The 26,840-nt window shown below is 38.1% G+C and overlaps 1 protein-coding gene across 14 annotated transcripts in view; it reads left to right on the top strand.

The window, feature by feature from the left end:
- LOC311095147 (protocadherin alpha-C2-like) overlaps window positions 1–22,278 on the top strand; it is a gene marked incomplete at its 5' end in the record, with an annotated part of 196,375 nt that extends 174,097 nt beyond the window's left edge. For all 14 annotated transcript variants that reach the window (XM_084133525.1, XM_084133532.1, XM_084133524.1 and 11 more), the window contains 3 exons: window positions 967–1,025; window positions 8,669–8,754; window positions 18,929–22,278. In XM_084133525.1, the coding sequence (XP_083989651.1) occupies window positions 967–1,025; window positions 8,669–8,754; window positions 18,929–19,221 (438 nt within the window). In that variant the 3' untranslated portion in view covers window positions 19,222–22,278. The remainder of the gene's footprint in view (window positions 1–966; window positions 1,026–8,668; window positions 8,755–18,928) is intronic.
- Window positions 22,279–26,840: the final 4,562 nt, after the last annotated feature.

Raw genomic sequence — 26,840 nt, 5'->3', positions numbered from 1 at the left:
TGGTTACATACAGTTTCAATCCTTTGAGTTTGTGTTTGTTTTTTCTCTTAGTATTAGAGGTTTGGCGAATGAAATGTGGTTGTTATGGCCCTGGTAAAAAAAAAACTGTAACTGATTTGTAACTGATTTATATTCAGTCTTTATTTGGAAAAGGTTTTATTTGAGTGTTTGTACAGAATATGAAAGGTTCCAGCTAGGTATGATGTTTTTGCATGACCAGTAGCAGGTGTGTATTGTAGTTGTTTTGCAGGCTTCTATGATGGATGTGTGTGTTGTGTGGAGAGCAGGCCCCTCTGATTACACTGCGAATTGGATTTCACATTGATGAATGTCCACCAGGAGATGTGTGTGAGAGAGTAAATGAGTAATGCATTCACCTTGTATCCAACCCGACTTATGAATATCTATACCAGGACAGGTTTGAGAAGCACTAGTCTATAGGACCATTATAGGTTATTGCATTGGGACCACCCCATATTCTCTTTACTGCAAGCAGAAGTATCATTTTCCTAATAGTAAGCTGTTTAAAAAAAAAAAAAGAAGAAGAAGCAAAACATCCTCTCGCCTTGTGCATTTTGACTGCAGATATGCCTCAGTTTCTCTCTCCCTGAGGAGACTCATTCAGATCGATCTCACCCCTCTGCTACTGCTCCTCCAGGGGTTTATGCCCTTGATTTGTCCCTGCGTCTGTTTGTTTGAATGGTTGGTCTGGCTGGTTCAGATCTTTTGGGTGATGATCATCTCAATTTATCAGTGATGTTTGTGTGTCTGTGTGTGTGTGTGTGTGTGTGTGTGTGTGTGTGTTAAGACCTAACTCTAAGCCTTTTCTCCAAAGCCCCAGTTCTGCAGCCATCGTGACCATATGACTACTCTCCAGCATGATTAATTAATGAGATAATATTGTTTTTTTGATCCATCCCAGCACTTAACGTCTTTTCTTTGTCTCTCTTTTTCTGTCTTTCTTAGCCTAAAGTTCCAAGTGCAGACTGGAGATATTCAGCGTCTCTCAGAGCAGGAATGCAAAGGTAAGACTTGATTGGTTTTGTTGTCCTAATTTTTCGTTTTTGTTGCATCTACTCAATATGCCACATTACTTTAAAGGGGGCATATTAATAAAATAAATGGATGAAAGGATAGACAGACAGATGGACAAGCAGATAGATAAATAGATGATTATAATTTTAAAAAATTACATTTGTAATTGTTCAATAACTATTTTAAATTATATATTATAAAAAAAAAGATTATAAGAGGACCATAGGTAAAATATTACATAGAATTTATGATGATGACTTTAAATTGCTGAATTTAGTGAAAGGAAGGTAAGAATAGAATATCATATAGACCCTGTTTACACGGTCGAACTGAACTGAACTGAACTGGCACGTTCTGGTCAATCGGATAACAAGTGGACGACGCTAAATACAGGTGTAAACGGGGTCTAAAACCTTTTGAGCTTGTCCACTTTCAACCACTTCCAGATGTAGTCGAAAACTCATTAGACTGGATTGGCTGCTTTCGTAGTGTAAACGCTCATGTTGTCGAATGTGTTCGAACAGCCACAAAAGTCAGTCTACTCTCCGCCTAGTGACCTAATGCTTAAATATTATGAGAAGAGTGTTAGCCAGGCAGGATTTAAACTTTGTTAAAGAAGCAAGTTTGGTTTAAAGATGAAAAACAAACCAAACACAATGTTCTCTCACCATTCCTGATTTCTAACACACACTCACAGCGTTCGGCTGGTGTTGAAGCTGTCAGAGCAGAAACGAAAGCTGACGCTCTCCGAATGTTATTCCGTCGGCTCCGGGCGTATTCATGTGTAAATTGCGTGAGCTTATTTTATCCATTAGATCGAAAGATCTGAAAAAAACATATACATTTACCCGCCCATAGACCCTCCCCTCGAATAAACCCGGAGAGAAGTGGTTGAAAAAAGACAGATTAAAACACCTGGTTTAAACAGGTGTGTGTCTCCCTCGTCTACTTGTGATCTGATCGGCCAAAACGCATATTAGAACATAATTTTCAGACATTACATGGAAGTAATTAGCTAAAAAACAAGTGATGCTGGTATGATCATGGAAACTGTGCACTGGCATTATGTTACCCATACATCACTGGACCATGCTGGTTGGTCCAGTGGATACAATTATCCACCACTCGTTCTGAATCAACCACAAGATACACCACAGCAGCCGCTGAATGACCAGTACAGCTGTACAGCGACTATTTCCGTGGAAGCAGAAGTAGGTCATATGCTGCGATTGAAGTAATGCCTACAGTCATGTCGGCAAAATGATGGCAACGAAGGACATTGCAGACAACAGACTGGACAGCACAGTCACATATGCCAGAGCTGTGTGTATGTGTGTGTGTGTGTGCGTGCGTGTGTGTGAGTGTGTGACTGAATGACCTCTGATCTCCATTAGTGGTACACTGATTCCCTCCTAATTACAGCAGGGTTTAATGGGAGCTAATGTAGCCACGCAAATCATTCTCATGCATTAAATCAGATTCCCGTCTCAAAATTTATGTGCACTGCAAAATTAATTTTACTTTAATGATGCTCTTGCTTTGCTTGTTGAGTTTAAGGCAGATTTATAAGGATTTCATTGGTGGTAGGTCATAGCTTTTCATTTCATGAATGTTTACTATAGCTCATATTTAAAGTTTAGGATTTGAACTTTAAAACTGAAGTATTTCGACATGCAACAGTTTGTGACATGAACAATACCTCAAATAGTAAGCCAGTGAGAATACCTTAGCAACGGCCTGACAACACAAGTGAGACTCGCAAGGGCAAACATTACTTATATTTTCTTCAGAAAGAGATTTTCTTCTTTCCTAAAGGCATTACTTTTTCACTCCACAGACAAAAAGGTTTTTAGACAAAAATAGCTTTTTGGATGTTGAAGTAGAGAAATGATCAGCGGAGGATGCAATGACATTGATATGCAGGCAGAAATGGGCCGAGGGAAGGAGAAGCAGACAGGAAGAAAGAGACTGGGGGATGTTTGAACATTAGCTGAGGATCATGTATTTGGTCCAGTGTTTCTCATTAATAATGTATTAGCCTTACTGACTGCTGCTTCACAGCTCTTTAAAATGGCTTCCACACACACACACACACACACACACACACACACTGCATGTAATAGCAGCGGTAACCGCCTGACCTTGGACTGCAAACATTCATCAGAGAAAGAGAGAGGGAGGAGAGGGGGGAGAGGGGGGAGAGGGGAGAGGGGAGAGGGGAGAGGGGGAGGGGGGAGGGGGAGGGGGAGGGGTGGGGCAAATAAAATGGTGGTGTTCCATCCATCACTGTGTGTTCTGCATGCATCCTGTTTTTGGATTATTTTGGATGGGTTTCTAACAGTTTAGTTGTTAATTGCAATAGTCAGAAATGTCATAGCATATTACTTATATTTTAGAATTCACATTTGAAAATACATGAACTATACATACTACTTATCTATCCCATAAAGAGTTAAATAAACTAAAGACTGGTGTGCTAAAATAATCAAATAGAGTAGATAAGCGATGATCTTTACCATTTTAAATAAAAGTTCTTTCGAACTTTCTATTCATCAAAGAATCCTGAAAAAAAATGTATCATTTCATACGTTTGGAAGATTGGTCTGGACCACTCTTAGCTTTACCTTATCACTGTTGCAGGTCTATACGAATATAATTCTGAAGTTTTAATACAACCAGACAGTTCTCAATTAGGCTAATTCAAGTGTTTTCATGCAAAGAATAAAATAGTCATTACACTGATTGTTGTTAGGTTTTTAATTATATTATTATACAATATTATTCATTTAATTAAAAAGCGCTTTTAAAAGCCAGTGAAAGCATAGGCTACTGTCAGTTAAGTCCTATCCGGATGCTAATATTGTTTCTCATGGGCTCGTACGGTATTTTAAACATTTACAGGGGTAAGTCGGTGATTTTAGTGCCGTCCGAATCCATAATATCAGTGTTTTTTCTCACCCAACCCGCGTAAAAAATCCCTGTCCAAATTAGTACCTACTGTTTTTTGACAAACAGGTCGTGTGGTAATTTAAAGGCAGGGTAGGTAGGATTTTTCTAAAAAAAAAACATTCCAAATTTGTTTAAACTGTCTTTATATACCAATACATAATTAAAATGTAAGTACTCTGAAAAAGAGAGTATAAAAATCGAGTGTCTGTAGACCTCTCACGACTGTTGTAAACACAGCTAATTATTTCCATTCACTCCACCCCCTCCCTTCTGAGCTCCTTCCAAAGCCACGCCCCCAAAACACATGAACGCGCGACGCCAAACGCGCAGGCTCAGCTAGAAGACGCATTTATTTACCTGAGACGAGTGGAGAGGAAGGAGCGCAGATGCAGTGACATCATGTCAGAATCACATGTAATAAAATACCTAACTTTATCACTATAAATGTAAAACAAATAAGATGGCTTTTAGTACTCACTATCAAGCTAGCATATCGATACTGGTAAAGTTTAAAATATATTTTGTTTGATTCGGTAACGAGCTATATTTAACAAGCTATATTTATAAGGCAAAGCTAAAAACAGGTTGCATTGATACATGTTTTGCCATTACCATCAGTTACACTGTGCTGAAGGTGAATTTCGTGTAAGAAACATAACATAATATACGGTGTTTTGCATGTAAGAGTTTCCATGATGAAAACATTGTTGACTCTGATGAGGACTAACGTTACACTCCGGTGACAAGTACCGCATCGTCGGTTCAAGGACAGGTCCGGGGTCGAGGGCGAAGCAGAGGAGGTCGTTCAAGAGTGCGGGCAATCAGGGTCCGAGGAAGTAGTTTTTGCCTTGTTTGCCTTCGCTGACTGCATATGCAGGTGCTTTGAATTTTGAATGCTCTTTCTCTGACATAAGTTTACTCTTCGTAGGTTCCGCGCCTCTCTTGCACTCCTCAAATCAAACGGGTGCGCGCATATGGGCAGATCTAGCAACAGGGGTGGTTGCCATTGGTTGCGAGAGAGAGTGACAGTCGGCCAAACCAATCAATTGTTTCGTCCCGAATGGAAATAATGAGCTGTGTTTATTGCAGATTAAAAGGTCTACAGTCACTCGATTTTTATACTCTCTTTTTCAGAGCACTTACATTTTAATTATGTTTTGGTATATAAAGACAGTTTAAACAAATTTGAAAAAAAGTTTTTTATAAAAATCCTACCTACCCTACCTTTAATTGCCGTCTGAATCCACATCTCTGAGTTTACAAGAAGAGATTCAAAATCCACTGTTTAAATCCTTTTTGATCACTGCCGAGCACCGTACGTAACATGTAAACTTTTATTACTGAAATGCTGGAAAGTATTTACAAGAACAATATTTCATCGCAGCTCCACCTCATGGGAAAAGAGAAGAAAGCATGTAAACATTTGAAATGGTTATTGTGGCAGCAATATATGTTACAATTTTAAAATATGTAGGCTAGGTTATTATAGGCTATTATAGTTTGGATAATTTTTTATAATATCCAATAGTCCTAATAAATGTAATTTCATCTATTTCTGAAGTGCTTCTTATATAAAGAACACCACTTTCTAGCATAAAGCAGTGAAACAGCACTTGGACAAGAGAATAATTGATTCTCGAGCCGTCGATATCAACCAATTCAGCACCATCGCCACGGACAGCACCGGGTAACGTCGCACGTAAGAAGGTATATCTTAAGCAGCTTTCTAAGGTATAGTTCGGGGAACGCCTAGTAATGGTATACCTTTAGTTAAGTTATACCTTACGAGTCTTCCTAGCGCGCTAAGAGAACGTTATCAGGAAACCCAGCCCAGCTCACTATATGTTACCCTACTTGTTACGTAGATAATTTCCCATAAAATAAAATAAATAAATTGGCATGAAATATTGATTTGAGCTCAAATCATTCTATTAAGTAAGAAAAGGAGTCTGATTTAATAGTCATGAAACTAGCACAGCTATGTAGGAAATTGGTTGCTTGGGACAACAGTCAATTATTATAAGTTTAGTACATTTTTTTTTTTTAATGGCAATACGCCATGATTAGCGTTTATGTGCAATAAAAGGTTGTATTGTGGTAGAGGGACAAGCATTCATCAACAGCGACCATCTGAAATGCATTTTCCCCAATTTTTCTATGACATTTGATGTTATGGAACGACCCTAAAATGCTTCATGTTTTCAGCCACTCTGAACACAGTGAGCTAATCCTTTCTTAACACACTTCCAGCTGTATACAGATCTACAGAGACAGCATGGAATGTGATAACACCCCTTTTTTAAGAGCAAAAGAAACCTCCTGCTTGGTTTGAATTTCTGCCACTGGCAATTTGTTAGGCTTTTTCCTGATGCAGACACACATATGTGGGAGCATGCGGAGTCAAGATAAAATGCCTTTTGCAGCACATTTTACTTTCATAACATGGCGTATTTCCAATTGAAACAGGGTGATCAACTGCAAAAAAAAATTACACTACTAACTGTTTGTTTGTGTCTGTGAGAGAGAGAAAAAATCTTTGGTGTGAAAAAGTGAGTGCACAGGAATGTAAGCTTTAATCTCAGAGGTGATGTGACTGCAGAGAAGATCACGCTCTAATCCTTAATCTCTAATCCAAGCCTCTAGATTTCAATTCTCACTGAATTCTCACTGAAGACCTACATGTACCATTCTGCCAAGGTCAAACACAAACCCTCAACTCAAGTGTATTTATAAAGCACTTTCAAAACCATAATAATGGACCAAAGTGCTGTACATAAAAAATAAAATAAAAATCATAAAACTTAAGCACTTACAAGCAAAAAATAGCAACATAAACTATAACAAACAGTCATATTTGTCATCCGTCGTGCATGTCACTCACAATGATCAGGGCTGGGTTTCCCGATAACGTTGTCTCTTAGCGCGCTACGAAGACTCTTAAGGTATAACTTAACTAAAGGTATACCATTACTAGGCGTGTTCCCCGAACTATACCTTAGAAAGCTGCTTAAGATATACCTTCTTACGTGCGACATTACCGGGTGCTGTCCGTGGCGATGGTGCTGAATTGGTTGATATCGATGGCTCGAGAATCAATTATTCTCTCGTGCACTGGCTGCTTCACTGCGTTATGTGAGAAAGCGGTGTTTATAAAAGCACTTCAGAAATAGTTGAAATTGCATTTATTAGGACTCATGGGATATTATAAAAAATAATCCAAACTATAATAGCCTATAATAGCCTAGCCTACATATTTTAAAATTGTATCATATATTGCTGCCACAATAACCATTTAAAAAAAATTACGTGCTTTCATCTCTTTCCCGTTTTTGTTCGCTGAGGTGGAGCTGCGATGAAATAGTGTTCTTGTAAATACTTTCCAGCATTTCAGTAATAAAAGTGTACATCTTACATACGGTACTCGGCAGTGATCAAAAAGGATTTAAACAGTGAATTTTGAATCTCTTCTTGTAAACTCAGAGATGTGGATTCAGACGGCAATTAAATTCCCACACGACCTGTTTGTCAAAAAACTATTTGGCCAGGGATTTTTACGTGGGTTGGGTGAGAAAAAAACACTGACATTATGGATTCGGACGGCAATAAAATCACTTACCCCTGTAAATGTTTAAAATACCGTACGAGCCCATGATAAACAATTAGCGTCCGAATAGGACTTAACTGACAGTAGGCTATATGCTCTCACTGGCCTTTGAAAGCGCTCCGCAGACGGCGCCGTCTTTTAGAACAACTATGCGCTGTATCACTGCCATAGTTTGAGCAAACTCCCCACCACAATCATTCCCTTTAAATAGACTATTAAGCCTTTAATGGTTTGCCAACTGATGTACCTTTGGATAATATAATTAAAAATCTAACAACAATCCGTATAATGATAATTTTATTCTTTGCATGAAAACACTTGAATTAGCCTAATTGAACACTGTCTGGGTGTATTAAAACTTCAGAATTATATTCATATAGACCTGCAACAGTGATAAGGTAAAGCTAAGAGTGGTCCAGACCAACCTTCCAAACGTATGACTTACAGAAGGTATACTTAACTAAGAACGTTTCTGGAAACACATATTAACGATAAGGTACAGCTTAAGGTGCAACTTAAGAATGACGTAGCGTTAAGAAGGTTTCGGGAAACCCAGCCCAGACCTAGTTAAACGTCAAAAGCCAAGGAGAATAAGACAGTCTTTAGACCTTTCAGGCCACACATTGTCTAAGACATTGTCTACAGACAAATCTTCTTCTCATAGAGTTGGGTCTGACACAATTTGATATAAAATGTTGAATAGAAAAATATACATGAATGTAAAGAATGATATGTGCGTACATTTAAGAGACCCTTCAGTTATGATAATGATGATGTCTTCTTCTTCAGACCAGCAATCTAAAATTTTCACTGTTGTTTGCTTGAGCAGGGTGTTTTTGAGCACATTCAATTGTGTATATGACCAAGTAAGTCAGGAAATTGCTAATAAACTAATTCAATATATCAATATTTGTTAACTGATTTATAAGGGTGTGTTCATACTTTGCATGTTTGGTTCAGGGGGTGGACCAAGTGAGCCAAACGAACCAAGTGAACCAAACTACAGTACAAGTTTGAACACACCCTAAGAGTGAATATATAGTCTTAATCTAACATTATTTCTCCTCTATTTGTGTGTAGTTCGGTCCATATGGAGGAGTCGTCCGTGATGCAGGGTGCTCAAGGAGTTCTGGTTCAGAACTGGCCCACCGTCTCCAGCGCTCCTGGTAAGATATGGGAACTAAACTGCAGACACATTCTTCAAAAAATTAAACATCACAAATGATATCTCTTTCCATTCTTAGCTGTTTCTCAAATTAAAATGAGATCAAATGGAGAAATTAGTTTACTGGATGTTTTCTGCTTCTCAGATGTTTGTTTTTTCTCCTCTTGAGTTTAGCATTGAGAATAGATTGTACTCAGTTGAAATCTCTAACTTCCAATATTAAATGATCTGAGCTGTTTTCTACATTAATTTTATAGCTGTATACTCAACTATTGACTCGTTTGTTGTATTTTTTTCTTCTAATGCATTTTGGCAGAAACATCTGTACAGAGCCCCTAAAGGGACATGGTAGTGAAAAGAAATATTAGATGGGTTGAAAAAAATAATAAGTCAATGCTTTTGGGTTCTCTCTCAAATGTTTTGCGTTACCCTGAGAAACTTTGTGTTCGCTCACAAACCTTTTGAGTTCTTTGTGAGTGAACACAAAGTTTCTCAGGGGAGCACAAAAGTATTTGCGAGGGAAAGCAAAGGTTTTAAGAGCGAACGCAGTTTCTCAGGGGAACTTTCTGCAAGAGAATGCAAAAGTATTTAAAAAAAAATTGTCAATCTCAATGTCCCTTTAGGGGCTTCATACATCTGAGAAAAGCCTAAATGAAATCTATTTGAAAATAGCTATGAAAGAGCAACCACTGAGCAATACAATTTTCCAGTGTGTGGTCTGGCAGGACTATAACACTGTCTTTCACAGTCTCACTGGTATTACCCCTCAGGACCATCTATTGCTCTATCAGCCCCTGTCCCGATCTAGACAATCACTCTCTTCTTTTCTCTCTCACATCATTCTTTCCCTCGCTTGTTTCTTTCGCTGCAGTCTCCTCTGTGTTGGCCTCTTTTGCTGAGCTACTGCAGTCATGCAGGATATGAGGAATATGACCTACATGAGGCTTCCTTAGGAAACCCTGAGCTGAGTAGTTCAGGGAGCAACTCTATACATCACAGAAACCACCATAATACATTAGTGATACCGCAATCCGCCTGTAATGCCACACGAGGCCGTGACGCAAATATCACTTCACAATGGCAGCAACCCAGTCAAAAAAATTTAATGAAATAGTTGACCCAAAATCATTTTTTGTCATCAGTTGCTCACGTTCATGTTGGAAAGCGGTTTGATTTTTTTCTGCCAAGCTCATAGACGAAAAAAAAAAAGTAATATTCTGTTAATTTGAGATCTGCTCTGGAGGGAGAAGGGATCTGTAAATAAAGGCATCAATTTGGGTCTTTATAGGAATACAGGAATACAACAAGCATCTTCTGGGAATGTATAGTGGATAAACTAGTTTTAATCACTCTCCACTTTCATTGTATTGAAAACAAGACCATTCACTTTTTTGGAATGGGAAAAAAACAACTCAGATTTTGAGTTTGTCTCATTTTGTGTTTCTTGGAATAAAGACAATAATACAGTTGAAACAACATGAGGGGTGGGTAAATGATGCTAAATGTAAATTTTTGGATGAACTATTCCTTTAAAACTATTTTTTAAAAATTCTCAGGAAAATCCAGAGTAAATTGTATTTGTATGTTTCCCCACTGTCTGATAACAGCGGAATCCCCTGGTTTTAATGTTGGATTATATGCGTTTAGCTCGTTCAGGTGACCTGTCAGAGCTATGTGATGAAGAAGAGAGTGACACCGATTTCCACAGCTCTGACCAGATCAAGCATAAATCCAGTTTATCAGCTGAAAGAGGATATGACACAGTCAGAGGGGATGTGGAGGTTATCTGCCAAAGCAAGAAAGAGAAGCTCAGTACAAAGCGGCGTCCGAGAGAGCGTGGCTAAAGCACAGAGAGATGACTCGATTAGGAGATGAATATTAATAATGGTCAGCTCAGACTATTTCAACACAAACACGCACACATTCTTCCTCGCTCGCTGTGGCGATGTCTGTTCTTGGTAATTAATCCACAATATTAGATTCCATCTCCATTTTGCCTAGTCTCTCTTTCTCACACTCCAAATAATGAGGAATCACCTGTCTTTCTGTAGAGGACAGAGTCTCGGTTATTAATCAGAGATGTCTGCACAGACTCAAAGGCCATAAACGGATCACCACAAACATCAGGGCAAAACATATTAAGATAAAATACGTTTTTATGACAGAATCAACAAGCACAGGCTTAGAATAACAAATTGTTTCATGAAGAGTCAGCTCTAGGCCTGTGTTTGTAGCCATATAATATTGATGTGGTCTATTGTAAAACACTTTGTTGAGCAAATAAACATCCAGTTACACAAAATGTGATTAATTTTAGCATTACAGCAATACTGACTTGCTCTCTGGCATTCATGTGCACTCATCTCGTAGGCAGCAATAAAACCTATCTGCCATTTTGTCTGGGATAACTTCCTGGGTCACAAGGTCATAGGTAAGAACCAGAATTCAATTAATGCATATTTAATTTCCTAATTAACTGCATGCGGGTTACAGATGTCTATGTTGAGGCTCGACCCTCTTGGACGAAAGGATGATGGGACTTCTGGAGGTGTTCGAAATAATGAATGTAATTTAGTTTCAATAAGATGAAAGGGAGAGAAGCAGGGAGAGGACAAAACGGGCACAATTACTTGGGTGATGAAAGGGCAATTTGTTCTAATTAAGTCTCTGATGATGACTGCAAAAGCAAAGGCTGGAAATGAAAGAAATAAGCCTCTTTAGATTTTAGCGCAGTCTCTCTCTCTCTCTCTCTCTCTCTCTCTCTCTCTCTCTCTCTCTCTCTCTCTCTCTCTCTCTCTCTCTCTCTCTTTCTCCTATGCAATGTTTATCTCACTTACAAATATTTCACAAGCTTCCAGTCTAAACCGCTGCTCAGCTTTTAAAGTATTAGTTCAGCCAAAAATTAAATACTCACCTTTACATTGTTCCAAAGGTTCTTTCTTCCATGAACCACAAAGGAGAGCTGTTAATTCTGCTTGTTTTGCATACAATGCAAGCATGCAGTGACCACAGGCAGTCAAGCTGCCAAAAGAAATAAGTGTTGTCCATACTATTCTAATCTTCTGAAGCATTATGGTAACTTTGTCTGGTGAAATTAACTTAAATAAACGTTGTTATTCACTATAACCTTTCTCTCTGCTGTAGCCCTTATTTACTGTTGCATTGAATTTTCAAGCCTACAATCAATCAGTCTTGTGACCAGCCATACACAGAGTTTTATAAATACAGAGGTCCCAAAATTGAGCTTGCTAGGGCGTCCGAGGACAGTTGTCACTTTGACAATTATAAATTACATTACATGAATCACAAAAATTATATATTTTCTGTTCAAAATGCTGTCATTGGTTACACTTTATTTTGATGGTCCCCTTTAGACATTCTGTTGACTATAAGTAACCTTGCATCTACATGTCTACTAACTCTCAATAGAGTATTAGTTGAGTATTAGTAGACGGTTAGGGTTAGTAGAATAAGTTGACTTGTACTTGCAAAGTAACGTATAGTCAATAGAATGTTGGTTGGTGGACCAAAAAAATAAAGTGTTAGCAGAAATACTGTCAAAGTGTTAGCAGTGTTAGCAGAAATACTGTCAGAAAAGCTGACAGTATACTAATACTCTAATGAGAGTTAGTTGACCCATAGGTGCAGCATTGCTTAAAGTCGACAGAATGTCTAAGGGGGACCATTAAAATAAAGTGTTACAACATTAGAAAAAAGGTTATTAGTTTGCATCCCTGATTATTTATGTCAGTCATTTAACATTTCTATCATAAAACAGCTGTCAAATAATTATTGTTTAGTTTAGGTACTTGCATACATCTTATTTTATTTGCAGCCTCTGCGAACAGTAAAGCCTTTGATTTGATTGGTCGTTTCAAACATTTTGACATTGACGAGCGCTGAAGACCACTGAAACAGCTAATCAGAAAGTCGGTTCATGGTGTTGTGCGATATCCTTGCAGCACAAAAGTAGGGTTAATATTATGCAATTATTTCACAACTTTTATTATATACAACTCATAAAAAATTTTTAGACCTTAGGACCTCAGTGATGGGTATGGCCATGCATATGACACATAAAAACCAGTGGTGTTTGGCATCAAACATGGCACGACGCCTCTTCATAAAGTGAGATTTGAACGCAACTGTAAAGGGCGAGATTTAGAGAATAATTTCATAAATTTGAGTTAGTTATAGAATGTAGTGCATGAATAATATGGACCACTTCTATTGTGTGTGCCGAGATTTGGAGCTTGAGAGACAGGCAGCTTGAGCCGTAAAGTATTACATTTAAATTTCTGGGTGAAATAGCCCTTTCAGACAGAAGGAGATGAGAACAGCTAGACATGAGTTCTAGAGTCAGACAACACCATCAGCTTTGTTACCAGCAGCAGAGGAATCGTCAGTTTAGGCACGCATGTGAATGGTGGTGTAAAGTAGTGCTGGTTGGTTTTATGTGATGCTGGAGGTTTGTGTTGTATTAAAATATTCTTCTGCATTTTTATGAGCTTCATTTTGGCTCTGCTGTGCAAAACACTGGAGAAGCCAACGCCCCTCTCTCGCTCTCTATGTTGTGTGTGAAACAGATGGGCAAAACCAAAGCGTAGATCAGCAGAATTAAAATAATAGGATGGAGCATGCTGTCTCTCTCATTTTCTGTCTTTTTATTTTATATATATATATTTTTGCATCTATCAAATTTTTTTTTGTGTGTCTGTCTTATTTCTCAAAAATGCAGTAAAATGCTAGCGATGGAGTGTCAGAGAGAGAGAGAGAGAGAGAGAGAGAGAGAGAGAGAGAGAGAGAGAGAGAGAGAGAGAGGCAGAGGGCAGGTAGACAGCCTAAGGGAAAGAGGAATAGAGAAAGTGACAATGAGAGGAAAAAAAGGGTGACCGAGGGGGAGAGTGAAAGAGAAAAAAGAGAGGTGCAGAGAGGAGGGTGCTGAGACTGCCTCTGTTGCTAGGGGAGAGAAGTATTTGACCATTAGAGAGAGAGGGTGAGAGAGAGAGAGAGAGAGAGAGAGAGAGAGAGAGAGAGAGAGAGAGAGAGAGAGAGCGTTCTGTATTAGTTTCCATCAGTGTCTCTGCCACAGCCAGTTTTCACTGGAAGAGGCAGTTTCCACGGCAACCATTCATACCACGAACATGGTGTTGGAAGAGAGGGAGGGTGAGAGAGAAACAAGCGAAGGAGAAATGCAAAATATATAGAGAAAGAAAGGGGTGTGGCTGAACGAGAGAGTTAAAAACGGCATGTAAAATAAAACAAATGGATATAACTGTGCATGTAAGAGGATGAAGGAAGATCAGATGAGAAAAGGACAGGTGAAAGTGTGACAAATGGATGAGAAAATACAGAATTACCAAGAGAGAGGGAGTTTTTAATGCTTTGACAATACAAAATATACCTTTTTTTATCATGCCAATTTGAAATGAAATATATTTTTATGCTGCTAGTTGCTGGTTTATAGAAGGTTGTGTACAGATGGATGAATGGAGAGATAAATGGATGTGTGTGACCTATCCTGATCTTCCTGTTTAAAGATCATCTCTACAGGTGGGCCAACCTGCACAGCCCACAGGCTCTCGTTTCAGCTACAGCGCCATATGGCACACAACCGCAACGCACATTCTTACTCACAATCCAACATGCACACACTTCTTATTGACAACAAGCTTATTTAACATTTTCAAAATTCAATAAAAAAGGAATATTAATAAAAAAAGCAATAATCAGAGGTGTCGAGAAACAAAAAATATAGTATCGCCGGCCAATTATACTGTACAAATCTAACATGTTAACCGGTCTGACTGATTTCCAGTGATTTTATGATTTTGGTTTTAGCATGCACTTTAGTCAATCAGTGTCACAGAGGAAAGGCTGTGCAGAAGAGCGTGAGTGTGTTTTGTATGCTGTAGGTCTTGTGGAATTTTCCAGAACATGCCAGGGGCTTTAATCAGCTCAAGAGGGTAAACTGAGGACAATCGCTCTGCTTTCTGTCTATGTCTGAGTCAGTGTTTATCTCCATACTCAACTTTGTATGACGCTTGGAGATATGAGGATTTCGTTTGTTCATTAATTCATTCATTCATTCATTTATTCATTCATTCATTTGCATGTGTGTGTGTGTGTGTGTGTGTGTGTGTGTGTGTGTGTGTGTGTGTGTGTGTGTGTACTTGACAATATTTTGTGGACAGATTTGTACCCAGAAGTGAGCAAAATCAGATTTTTTTTTATAAAATATACTTTTTAAATTGAAAGTTTTCTGTTCTGGTTAGGGTATGGGTTAGTGTTAGGTTGTGTTTGTGTTTGTGTGTGTTTATATTCATTCCTGCCCTTAATAGACAACAGTGATACAAACATTATTACACAAAATGACAACAAAACAAAATTATAACATTGTTCTCTTATTTTCATAACATGCAGTACTCTCATTACATAGAGCTGAACTATCCTCCATAATACACACACACACACACACACACACACACGCACACACAGACTGCTGTCTTGGCAGGCGCATGAGAAAGCTTGTGTGTGCCATCTGGCATATTTAATCAGGATTACTAGAGCTTGACGTACCAAGGTGTGCCACACACACACATACACACAGATGCAGAAAACAATCAGATATATTCATTGTGTACTGGCAATCAGTTTCACATGCACATAATATGTAATAAAATTTGCATGCCCACACATTCTTAATTAGTCACAGTAAATATAAATGAAACAGTAAATTACATTTTTAAATAATTATTTCATGTGAAAGCATGTAATTTAATGTTACAGTAAGTAACATGAACTTTGGTAAATAGATATATCTACTCAACATTTGTATATTTCATTATATATAAGTTTGTCTATCTCAGACTGGCTGTTGCGGTATATGTGAAATCAGCCCATTTTCTGTGCTTTATGCACAAGAGCATGAACACAAATCTGCTGTCATCTGCTGTTACACACACACACACACACACACAAAGTGATGTGGTTTCATCTAAACAAACCCATAATTCCTTGGCTCTGCAGTATTGCTCAGAAATCTGCTCCTTCAGGAGTTTAGCGTTGGAGTTTGGCTCATATTTCATCCTCAGACTGCCCTTCCTCACCTCCTCTTCTGCATTATGTAAGATGGCATACACTCCTCCTTGAGAAAGGAGGAAAGATACATAAATATATAGCGAGTAGATGGGAGGGGGTCGGCAGACTCGCTGTTTTCATAATGATGAGATGATTTGATTTTCTCCCCATCATCGTTTTATGAGCTGGATATTTCACTGGCCATAATAACCATGCCCTTGTCATGCAGCTTATTAAACCTGTGCCATTATCTGCCAGCCAGACGTGTGTCTTTGTCCAAAGGCTGCATTACATGAAAGGTCAAGGCAAGACAGAAATGTAGAGGATGTTGCTGTCAATGTAGATATGTAGGGAAAGCTGAAACATTTTTTTTTTTGCAAAGACACAAACTACTCATAATTTAAAGCATTTAAAGGATGCTTTAAATTATGAGTAATTTTTCAAATAGCTTTCCCAAATGTCCCACGCAGTTCTTGAACCAGCTGAGCTACTGTAATGCTAATGAAAAATATAGATAACTTAATTGCTACTTTTAGTTAGATACTCCCCAATGCTGGTGAATGCTGGAAATTTAGACATGATGAAAGAGTACATGCGAGAGGGAGAAGTGAGAAAACAAAGCCATTTGGGCGTTTAGCGTTACTGAGGGAACTGGAAGGGTAGTCAGTTCTCTGAGGACTCATAATGGATGCTGCCTCTCTCTCTCTCTCTCTCTCTCTCTCTCTCTCTCTCTCTCTCTCTCTCTCTCTCTCTCTCTCTCACACACTCTCTCTCTCTCTCTCTCACTCTCTCTCTCTCTCTCTCTCTCATTTCACACCCACAATAGTGAATACAGACCTTCTTTCACTCACAGATGTCGTAATCAGAATGTTTCTGAGGTTGTAATCCGTCTTAATCTTCACCGCAACATAAGCTATAGACAAAAGGTGAGGTGCAGACAAAGACCTGCACACAGATACAATGCCTAAGGTGTTGTCTGTATTAAACTAAGTGATGTTGTGGTGATCCAGTGTCACTATAAATGAGATGACTTGCTCATCAGACAGAGAGATTTTCCGCAGTGTGGCGTGCAGGGGACCTCACACATCAGACCAGCTACCAGAGTAATTTACATGTAAAGCTGACATTATTACATTATGGCCCGGTTTCACAGACAGGGCTTAGATTATGCCAGAGTTAGGCCTTAGTTCAATTAGGACATTAAAGTAGCTTTTTTAAACGTGCTTTTGTAAAAAAAACATTATTTGTGTGTATCTTGAGACAAAACAAACAACACTGATATATTTGAAGATTTGTCAGTGCAAGTTGCTTTCAGTTAAGACAGCTCAAACATGCATTTTAGTCTGGGACTAGCTTAAGCCTTGTCTGTGAAATCGAGGGTAAATCAAAAAGGGAAAAAAAGGTTGGTGGGAATGGATGGTGAATTTTATCTCTAAATGACAGGTGGTTGGAGGAGAAGGCTTGGGGAGGAACATATGTTAAGATAGTAAATGTGGTCCATTTTGTTTTCCTTCTGAGTATAAGGGTGCTTTCACACTGGGCTCGTTTGCTGCGGTCCGAGCGTGATTGTTCCCGGCGCTGATTCCTTGCGCTATGTGCGAATACACTGCAGACTCACTCTCGCTCGTATCCAGAGGTGTAAAGTCCAGGTTCAGAAAGTAAAAGTCTTCCTCAGTATTTTGTTCCAATCACCTGGATTTGCTAATTAGCACAGTTTTTCAGCCAGGAGAAGGAACTAATTAGTGAAATCGGCTGAGTTCATGGGTGGAATAAACATATGGCTGGACTTTTACTTTCTGACCCCTGGACATTTACACCTCTGCTCGTATCCAACGTAAATCATCAACACTATCATCCCTTACATGTGTTTTATTTAACTAAATACATCATAATCAGCTAAAACGCATGTGCAGGTTACTTTACTTCCTGAACAAGTGTGCACCCGAGTCCGTGTTGCTTTCGCGGCACGGTTCGAGTGCGACCGAACTCAGACCACCTCCTCCAGGTAGTCTCGGGTTCGATACCGCAGTGTGCACCCGGGTCCGCATGACAGCATTCACATTAGCGATTTTTCATGCGAACCGTGCCCTGTTCCGAACTAAACTGCCAGTGTGAAAGCACCCTAATATATCACAATTTTGAATACAAAGTCAAATATGGAAATTAGCGTCTCATCTGTTGATTGTACTTAGATGATTCAAATATCTGAATGAATCCTGAATCCTGAATCCACATACATTTCTTTATAAATGTTCTCTTGAAATAAATCAAAAGAAGCTCTTATAGGCTGTTTCGTCCACATGCTTTCAGTGGCAGATTTACGGAGCATTTTAAAAGACAGAAAATATTGTGTTTAAGAGTATTTTATTAAAAACACTTCAGAATGCACTCTTCTCCACCAAAAAGAATAGAAGAAAACAAGACTTAAAAAGGAGAGAGATAAACATCATGAGTGCATGCTTCTGTTTGTTCATGCTTGTGTATAGCATGTGTGTTGGATTGAATGGTGTGTCTATGAGAGTGTTTGTTTTGTTGAAAATGAACTGGTTCAGTTGGTTATTTTTTGCATCACTGCAAAGTTTTCCTTCTCTCAGGCTTAATATTGTTGATTCACTGTGTGTTCATACACTCTTTCAAGAAAAGGTTCTATAAAGGGTTCCGCCAGAAATAGAACCTTTTAGGGGTTCCTATCATGGGATAATTTTATCGATTTAGTTTTAATTAATTTTAGTTTTAATTATTTTTTTTATTTTGTGAATTAAACATCACATAAACATACTTTATCGCTAGAAAAATGTAAATAACCTCTTAAACATGAAAGTATTATGCAATCATTCAAGACATTTCTCTTTATATAGAACTTTTTTGGCATAAAAAGGTTCTTAAAATTGAGTCAAGAACCATAGCGTTCGATATAGAACCCCATCGGACCTTTTATTTCTAAGAATGTAGAGGGAAGTATCTTCCAGGGTGTTTATTTCAGGGACCAGGGGACATTCCTCACATCTGAAACACAGCGAGGTCCTTCCTAACCCTTTCATTATTATATTTTTGAAGATTGTAATAGATGGTCTCTTTTTCTCTTTGTCTCATAGATAATGAGGGTGGAGAGGTCTCTCCCCCCGTAGGAGCCGGAGTGGACAGCAACAGTTGGCATTTCCGATACGGGCCGGGTCCGGGAGGCCCTCCGCACCTGAAACCCGGTGAGATGCCTCCTGAAGCCTTCATTATCCCTGGATCGCCGGCTATTATTTCCATCAGACAAGGACAAGACGGAGATGACAAGAGCGACTTTATTACGTTTGGAAAAAAGGAAGAGAAGAAGAAGAAGAAAAAGAAGAAGGAGAAGAAGGATAAGCGTGAGAAAGGCAAAGATGATGATGATTAGAGAGACAGAGGAAGGAGCTAAAGAAAGAGCTGTTTTTTTTTTAAAGACAGAAGTCTCAACAAAAGTCTGAAGAACAAAACGTGTATTTATTAATCCTAAAATCCATTTTGGGGGCTCAAGCAAACATTGAACAATTTTGGAGTAATTTTCTATCATATCCAATCTCGTTTGGCTTTACACTAATAGCTGGCATTCCCCTTTCTTTTTAATTGATTTCATCTCGTCTTGATGAGCTGATATATGATTGATTAATATTCACCCATGCCAATATTCAACATAAAATGTCCTTCAGACTCATGTTGGTACATCTGTCTTATTAATCCTCTTGGTTTTTGTTTTCCAATCTTTCTGATAGGGAGACAAAATCTGATTTGAAATGTTTGTAAGCCGTGTGCCGCTTCAGGTGTGCTATTGCAGTAAAATGGAGGGGGAAAAAAATAAAGGAGGGATTCAAAATTGTGTAAAGTTAGAGATTATGGAAGCAGGACACACGCTGGTGTAAATACACAGGTTGGGCACCGCTGTATGTAAAACAGTGAAGACGCTAAATTAACGCTTTTGCTCGTTCACTTCTCCTGGTGTGGGATGTACGAAAACATCTGTAAAACAAGAGACATCAAAACATATTTTCACAAAGTCTCACATCCTGGACAAATGAAAAAAGAAAAGAAAAAAAACAGGAAAAAAAACAGTGTTTTATCAACAAACAAACAAAAAAGACAAAAAAATGTATACCGAATGATGGAATGCACTTTTGTTTTGTTGCTTTAATTTTGTTACCAGCAAATGTTCTCCAAGGCATAGTATATATGTGAGCAAATAGTCCCATATATACACAGACATGCACATATATAGACACTCACATCTAGTAAACAGGGTCAAAAATCAGTGCATCTCTAGCAGCTCCCAAAACCTCTCCTGCTCTGAAATGTGTCTAACCTGGTTGGGTTTTTGTCAGAGGTTAACCAGCAGCTGGAGAGGTTCACGCTTAGTGAATTTTAAAGATGCAAAGCTCACAAGTCAATATCACATGAAACTCGTGAGAAATCAGATCTTCGGGGACCTGGTTATGTGCCCTGTTGCTTATCGGGATGGCTGAGAATGTTTATGCATTGTGAACAGTATTACTGTTGAATCACCAAACCTTAAACACCTTTGATCCCATAATCTATCCTTAAATATCCTCTGTAGAAAAGGCATGAGTGTTATGCCGTGAATTTTTCTGTGGCATTGCCTCGTACCTGTAGTTTACCCATTAACCCTGACCCCTTCTATCCCAACCCTAATTTTGTGCCTGCTTTCTCAGCCGAGCATAGTATGCCTATAGTGTTATACAACACGAAACCTAGTCGCCTCCTTTCTGCTTGCTGTCTGGAGGACCAACACTACCCAAGAGCAAAGAACACAACATATTAGCTAGGAGTTTTCAAATTTGGGCAAAAAAGGGCAGGGGTTTTCTTGTGCACCATTTTTATAAGCTTTAAGTGAACTTTATTGCTACTGTACAGAGCTTCTGTCTGTCTGTTTGTCTCTCTCTTGATCTCTCTGCTGGGTAGGCTAGCTCTAGACATTGTGGTGTACTCATGTAGTATGGAGTAATGCAGACAACGCCTGTCAAACAGAAGCCCCTCCCACTGCACTGTCATATGCAAATGATCCAGTGCTGTCCAATCAACCTCAGCTCTGTCTCTGTATAAGACATTGTATTTTCTGCTGGTCTCTCATCATTTCATTCTCAGAAAGAGGAGGGAAGGGAGAAGACAGATGTACGGCTCAGGCAAGGGGTGGAGATTGGTAGAGAAAACTGTGGGGCGAAAATCGGGGCTTTTCATCAATTTGAACCAATGTTAAAGATCAAGTGTGTAATTACTGTGCCATTAGCAGCACCAAACAGAATTTCCCCCGTCTGCCTTGAATTGAACAAACTATTGGTTATGAGCCAGTGTTGCTGTGTCAGACTGATTGTGATGCTCGAACAAACAAAGCAATGATTTACCAGATAGATCCAGTGTTTACACTTTAAACTTGGATAAATATTACACACAATACCTTTACATTGTTATAAGACCAATTGAAAGTGTTCACTGTTCAGCCCTTTTAAGTTTGCAACAACTTCATACTACAAAGTTCAGACTGTTGTCTCCACCCCATGCCTTTAAACCCTGCTTTAGTGTCTGATTACGGCGGCGATGACACATCTGTGCTCTGATGCTATTGGTTCCTTCACTTGCCTGCCTACCTTGATGCCACACACCCAAAAACACGTCTCGAACCGATGTCACAATTACTCAAACGTGACTGCTGCATGACCTTACCAGAAAGAAAACACTTACTATATAGAGATATATATGAATATAGATATAGATGGCTATGATTTTACTATTTTTGTTTATAGTTTTTATTCATTATTCACACAAGAGATTTGTGTATGTACCGTCTCTGAGCCTTTTGCATACTGACACCTCTTCACTGACTTACAGTGGACAGTTATGACGTTACTAAACCTTGGTATTTGTAAATGCTCTATCGTGTGATGCCCTGAAGCTCTCGTTTTTATCCTATTCCTTATGATTTTGGTTTATGATAACAAAAAAAGACAAAAAAAAAAAAAAAAACTTTTGTGTTTGGCTTTGACATACTGATCAAACTAGCACTGTATATTGTAGCTAAATTATGTATGATGATTCTATCCCTACTCTTTCACTTCTTTGACAAAGAAATAAAAAATAAAAAAACAGGAAAAAACATCCTGATGTAAAATACAATATATGTAGTGTATGCTTGTATCTAGTGAGCGTTCATGCTGTCATTCTTTCTCAATGTCTGGTGGTGATCAGTAGGTGGCGCTGTGCTGTTCAACTGAATGGCGCTCATCTGTTGTTAAACCCTCTTCTTTTGTACACCTGCTCATCAATGTGATGGTGGATTAGTGACTTTCATTCCTTTCTCTTTCATTTTCTCTTTATATATATTTTTTTTCATTATGATGGAAAAGTGGTCATGTGTTTTGTTTATAAATCACAAAATAAATAAACTTTTCTTTCTTAAGAATGTGAATATTGTCAGTGTTTCTGTGTCTGTGAGTCTGTTGTTAAAATGATTTTGGATGATATGCTTTAATCAGAAACATTTATTTGATGATATTCTGTTCACTGTCTGTCAGCAGCCAAACATAAGTAGCTTTGGTGTACAAAACAAAATCTAGTTTTACTGAAAATAGATAGATAGATAGATAGATAGATAGATAGATAGATAGACTTTATGATGCAGTATTTAAGACTGGTTTAGACGCCACAGACACACATTTCATCTATATTAGCTTTGACAAGCAGACAACCCAGTCAACAATCTAGACAAGTGTGACTGTGTGTGTGAAGGTTCAGATTCGCCACACTTCTCTTTGCTCATCTGCCTATTTGATGGCAGTAATAATCATGATTATTAATTCACAGAGAGATTTACTAATACAGACATCTTGCTCTGAACTCACGCTCTCTCCAGCAGCGTCTGCCGTTCATGCTAATGATGTTACTGTTTTCAGCACTTCGGGAGGTTAACGGAAGGTCACGTTCAAGACGGGTGTAACACTCATGCATTGCTTGTCTTCACTCTTTGATTTTATGCTGCTTCCAACATGTGACATCTTGGATGAAGTTACTAGTTCGGCTGTTCCATCTTCAAAATCCTCTTTAATCTAACATCAAAGAAAGAGAGCGAGTGTGTGTCTGTGTTATAAGGTTCAAGAGTTCAGCTCTAGAGAAAAATGTATACATTTCTTTCTCAGCACCCTCTCTTTTTATTTGATCTTTGGAGGCTGTTTCTATGGTTACTACAATGATGGAACAGATCTCCATGGCAACAGTTCAATTCAGAATTGAATGTCTGGACAGATATAAAGGTGACAATTTGGGGAAGGTATGGGATCAGATTGTGCTACAGTCTCCTAACTTCATAGACTTCTAGAGACCCCACCCATTTAACCTTATTAAACTGGAGCTGTTTACCACACCCAGGAGCATTTCTTTATGGGTCATGACCAGTTTGTATTTTAAATTTCCTCTAATTTATGCTGTGGTGAGAAACAAACAAACAACATTATAATGAGATAGTGATGGCCAAAGGCAGTAGTTGCATTACAGCATAGTAAGTCACAAATACAGCATTAATGATTATAATGAAATATATATGAAACAGAAATTCAGAAAAAGAAGATGCAAATATACTGACAGAGAAACAGAAGGATAAAATACATAAAATGTTCTTTCTGATAGATTGTAAGGACCATATAGGCTGGCATAAATGTCAAATTAATAAAAAATCATGAATATTATATATATATATATATATAATTAATGTCATGCAGATTAACTCAGAAATGAGGAAGAGGTAGAACCAAATGCAGAGGATTTAATAAAGTATCAGAATACAAATAACAGAATGCAAGAAAACAGAACTGAGAACACCAACATAACTTTAGAAAGACAAGACCAGACAAACAACAAGAGAAACACAAGGACTATATATACAGACAAGCTAACAAGATAGCAAGGTAACAAGACACACCTGGATACAATCAGTGTTGTGGGGAACCAATGAAACAAAAGGACTACAAATGGCGCTTTTCCACTACACAGTACCAGCTCGGCTCTGTTTGGTTTTCCACTGTGTAAAAGTTGTACCTGTACCTGCTTCCAGGTACTTTTTTTCGTACCACCTCCGGCGAGGTTCTAGGTTCTAGGTTCGGGCTGAGGCGAGCTGAGGCGATACTAAAATGTGACGTGAAATCACAGCAGACTGCTGATTGGTCAGAGAGAATCGTCACTATTCACTGCGTCATCATTGCACGCGCCAGACGCAGTATCCTGAATAAAAAACAGCAAAAACAAAAACAAAAACATCCAAAAACAGCATACACTCGATTTCCTCCATTGTCCTGTGTGTGTGGGTAGCGGGTGTGTCTCGCGTAAAAGATTAAGTCACGGCAGTTTCCTGCGGCGTCGCTATGACGACCAGGTACTATTGTGGAGGTACTATCTGCAATGGAAAACGGAGCGAAAAGCGAGCCGAGTCGAGTCGAGTCGGTACTGGTAATGGAAAAGCGCCAAAAGGTACTACAAAACTAGATACAGGAAACAGGAACCTGAAATACAACATGAACGTCCAAACAAACAGGCCCTGCATTCAGACTGGACCAACTAATGAAAATCCTTTTATTTTGGATTGAATGTTTTGAAATTTAATGCAGTTTATTTGGCATCACATATTATAAACAGCTTGACAGGTTGAAAAGAAAAAAAGTGTAGGCCTACCTGAATTTCAGGATGACTTTACTTTAATGAGAACAGTTGATGATCAAAAGAGTGCATGGTCCATCTCACAGATTTGCATTTCAGTGACCTAGAAATATCAATTATTTAGTTTCAGGGTATTTCAAAATCCTCTAACTAGTTTATTTCCAGATGTAAATGTGGTCTTGGACTCTTGGACCCAAATGTACAGTATTAATTGAAATTAACATCAAACAATAACTAGTTCACATCTGCTTTCTGGAGTGATGTTTCCTGGATTTTGTGCTTCATGGATTCCACAGGAGACACAGTTTGTACAGTAACAGCGAGGCCCATGGGATGCCTGTCTATTACAGTTCATCGGGGGAATGTGAGCTGAGGTGAGTGTTTTTGTGTTCTTTTAGCCTGAATGACTCAGCACACATACAGTATCCTGCAGAGACTACGCACTTGCAAATCAAAGACACAGTGACGACTAAATGAACGGTTGCCATAAATCAGAGATGAAACTCTTGCACAAACTGCCATCCACCATGGGGAGCAGAATAAAGAAGAAGATTCACGCTGAAGTGCGCTCTCAATCACTGAGTTACATCAGGAAGGCTGTGTCAGTGTGTTAGTGGGAAGTAAAGGTCATGAGTAAGAAATAATGTGTGAACATAAAAACATTGGTTGCAGCTTTTTGAGCACTATTTTGCTCATGCTAAAGCTAAACTCATCCATAACCACCACAGCTTAATGTCAGGTTCAAACGCTTGTTTGCTAAGTGTGTTCATAAAGATTATAAGATGCATGATGTATGCAGTGTATGCTGAATATAAAACTGAGAAACCATTGACGGGAAATAGGTGTTGAAATGTGAAAAATGAAAAGTAAAAATACAGCATTTAAAATGTTTACTTAAAATTGTCTTCAATCAATGCCTTTTGTTGATTTTTATAATGTAATGGTTTCTGAGCGGTAACAATAAGATTCACATACATTTATATGACATGAAAAATGTCAAATAATAATTTTATATTTTTAAACTGAAACAAACTAAAGGTTGTAACAGCTTTCGTGTCAGCTGATTTGATTTTAAACTGCTTTTGAGGTGTTGTAAGCTTTAATAATTTTATAAGCAAATAATGAAGATTCAAACTACAGGAATCCATGGTACATAAATGAAAGGGGTAGTTAAAATAATAATAATAATAATAAAATAAAAAAACTTTGACATTAAATAGTTGCATTTGATTTCTTCTTATTAATAAATAAGAATAAGATTAAACGGAGAAAGCTGAGCCATGGAAACTTTAAAACATGGTTTAGATTCACCAAATGTAGATTTATGTATATTAAATCATACAGAATAAAATCAAGGTTTAAAACCAATTTTACTGGTACAACTTTAGAATCAAAATAAACAGTCTCTGCAACTCTGCATCAACAGCATGTCCGGATGTCAATGAAAAGGTGATGTGAGCTGTTCAGGAAAACTCCATGGTTGATGACATAGTCTCAGCCTTCAATGCCTTTTGTTTTTATGACCCTTATTCATAACTAACTTCTCATATCTGATGGACTATCAATAACGTTGAACCAAGACAAATACGGAGATATTGAGTTTGCTCACAGCTGTTTGCACGACTCAACTGCGCCACCGCCTGTAAGCATTTCACAGTGTTTGAGGTTTATGAATTCAGAATGAAGAAATGCTTGTTTTATACCTTTGTTTTGAACTCTCAAATTTGAAGCATGAGCATTTACACGATTTTCCATAAACAGCACAGTGATAACATAATGAGTTGTTAAATAATTAGAAGTTGTCAAGTTTAATTTATGGAAATGATCATATAAAATTGAGAACCCTGGTAAAAATAAATTTGCTGAGTATACTTACAGCCAGACTAATTCAGTATACTTCAAGTGTGTTAATGATTAGTTAACTTGAAGTGTGCTATAGTGTAACAACAAATTTTGTATAAGTATATTTGTATATATTAAGTATATTTTAGTTGTAATTAAATTGTAGTAAAGCATAACTTTAAGTGTATTTAGTGTACTTTTGTGTGCTAAACTGGAACAACTTCAAGTATTATACTTTAAGTATATGCCAGTGTAGGGACTAATTGCTTGATTAGTGATACTAAAGTATACTTTATTTGTGTTGCATTGCAAATTCATTAGGAGTGTCTTCGAAACATGCAAGCAGTATACCATAAGTGTATTATATTTGAGCAAAAAGTGTTTGCTCAGCTTTGGCTTATTACAAATTGCAAACTTTGTCTTCAATAACAAATGCACATTAATAAATAAATATTACTTTGTACAATATACTATTGTATACTA

Source organism: Abramis brama (genome assembly GCF_963993115.1).
Source record: "Abramis brama genome assembly, chromosome: 13".
NCBI lineage: Eukaryota > Metazoa > Chordata > Actinopteri > Cypriniformes > Leuciscidae > Abramis > Abramis brama.
Note: the sequence above shows the minus strand (reverse complement) of the source record. Positions and strands in the feature narration are given on the sequence as shown.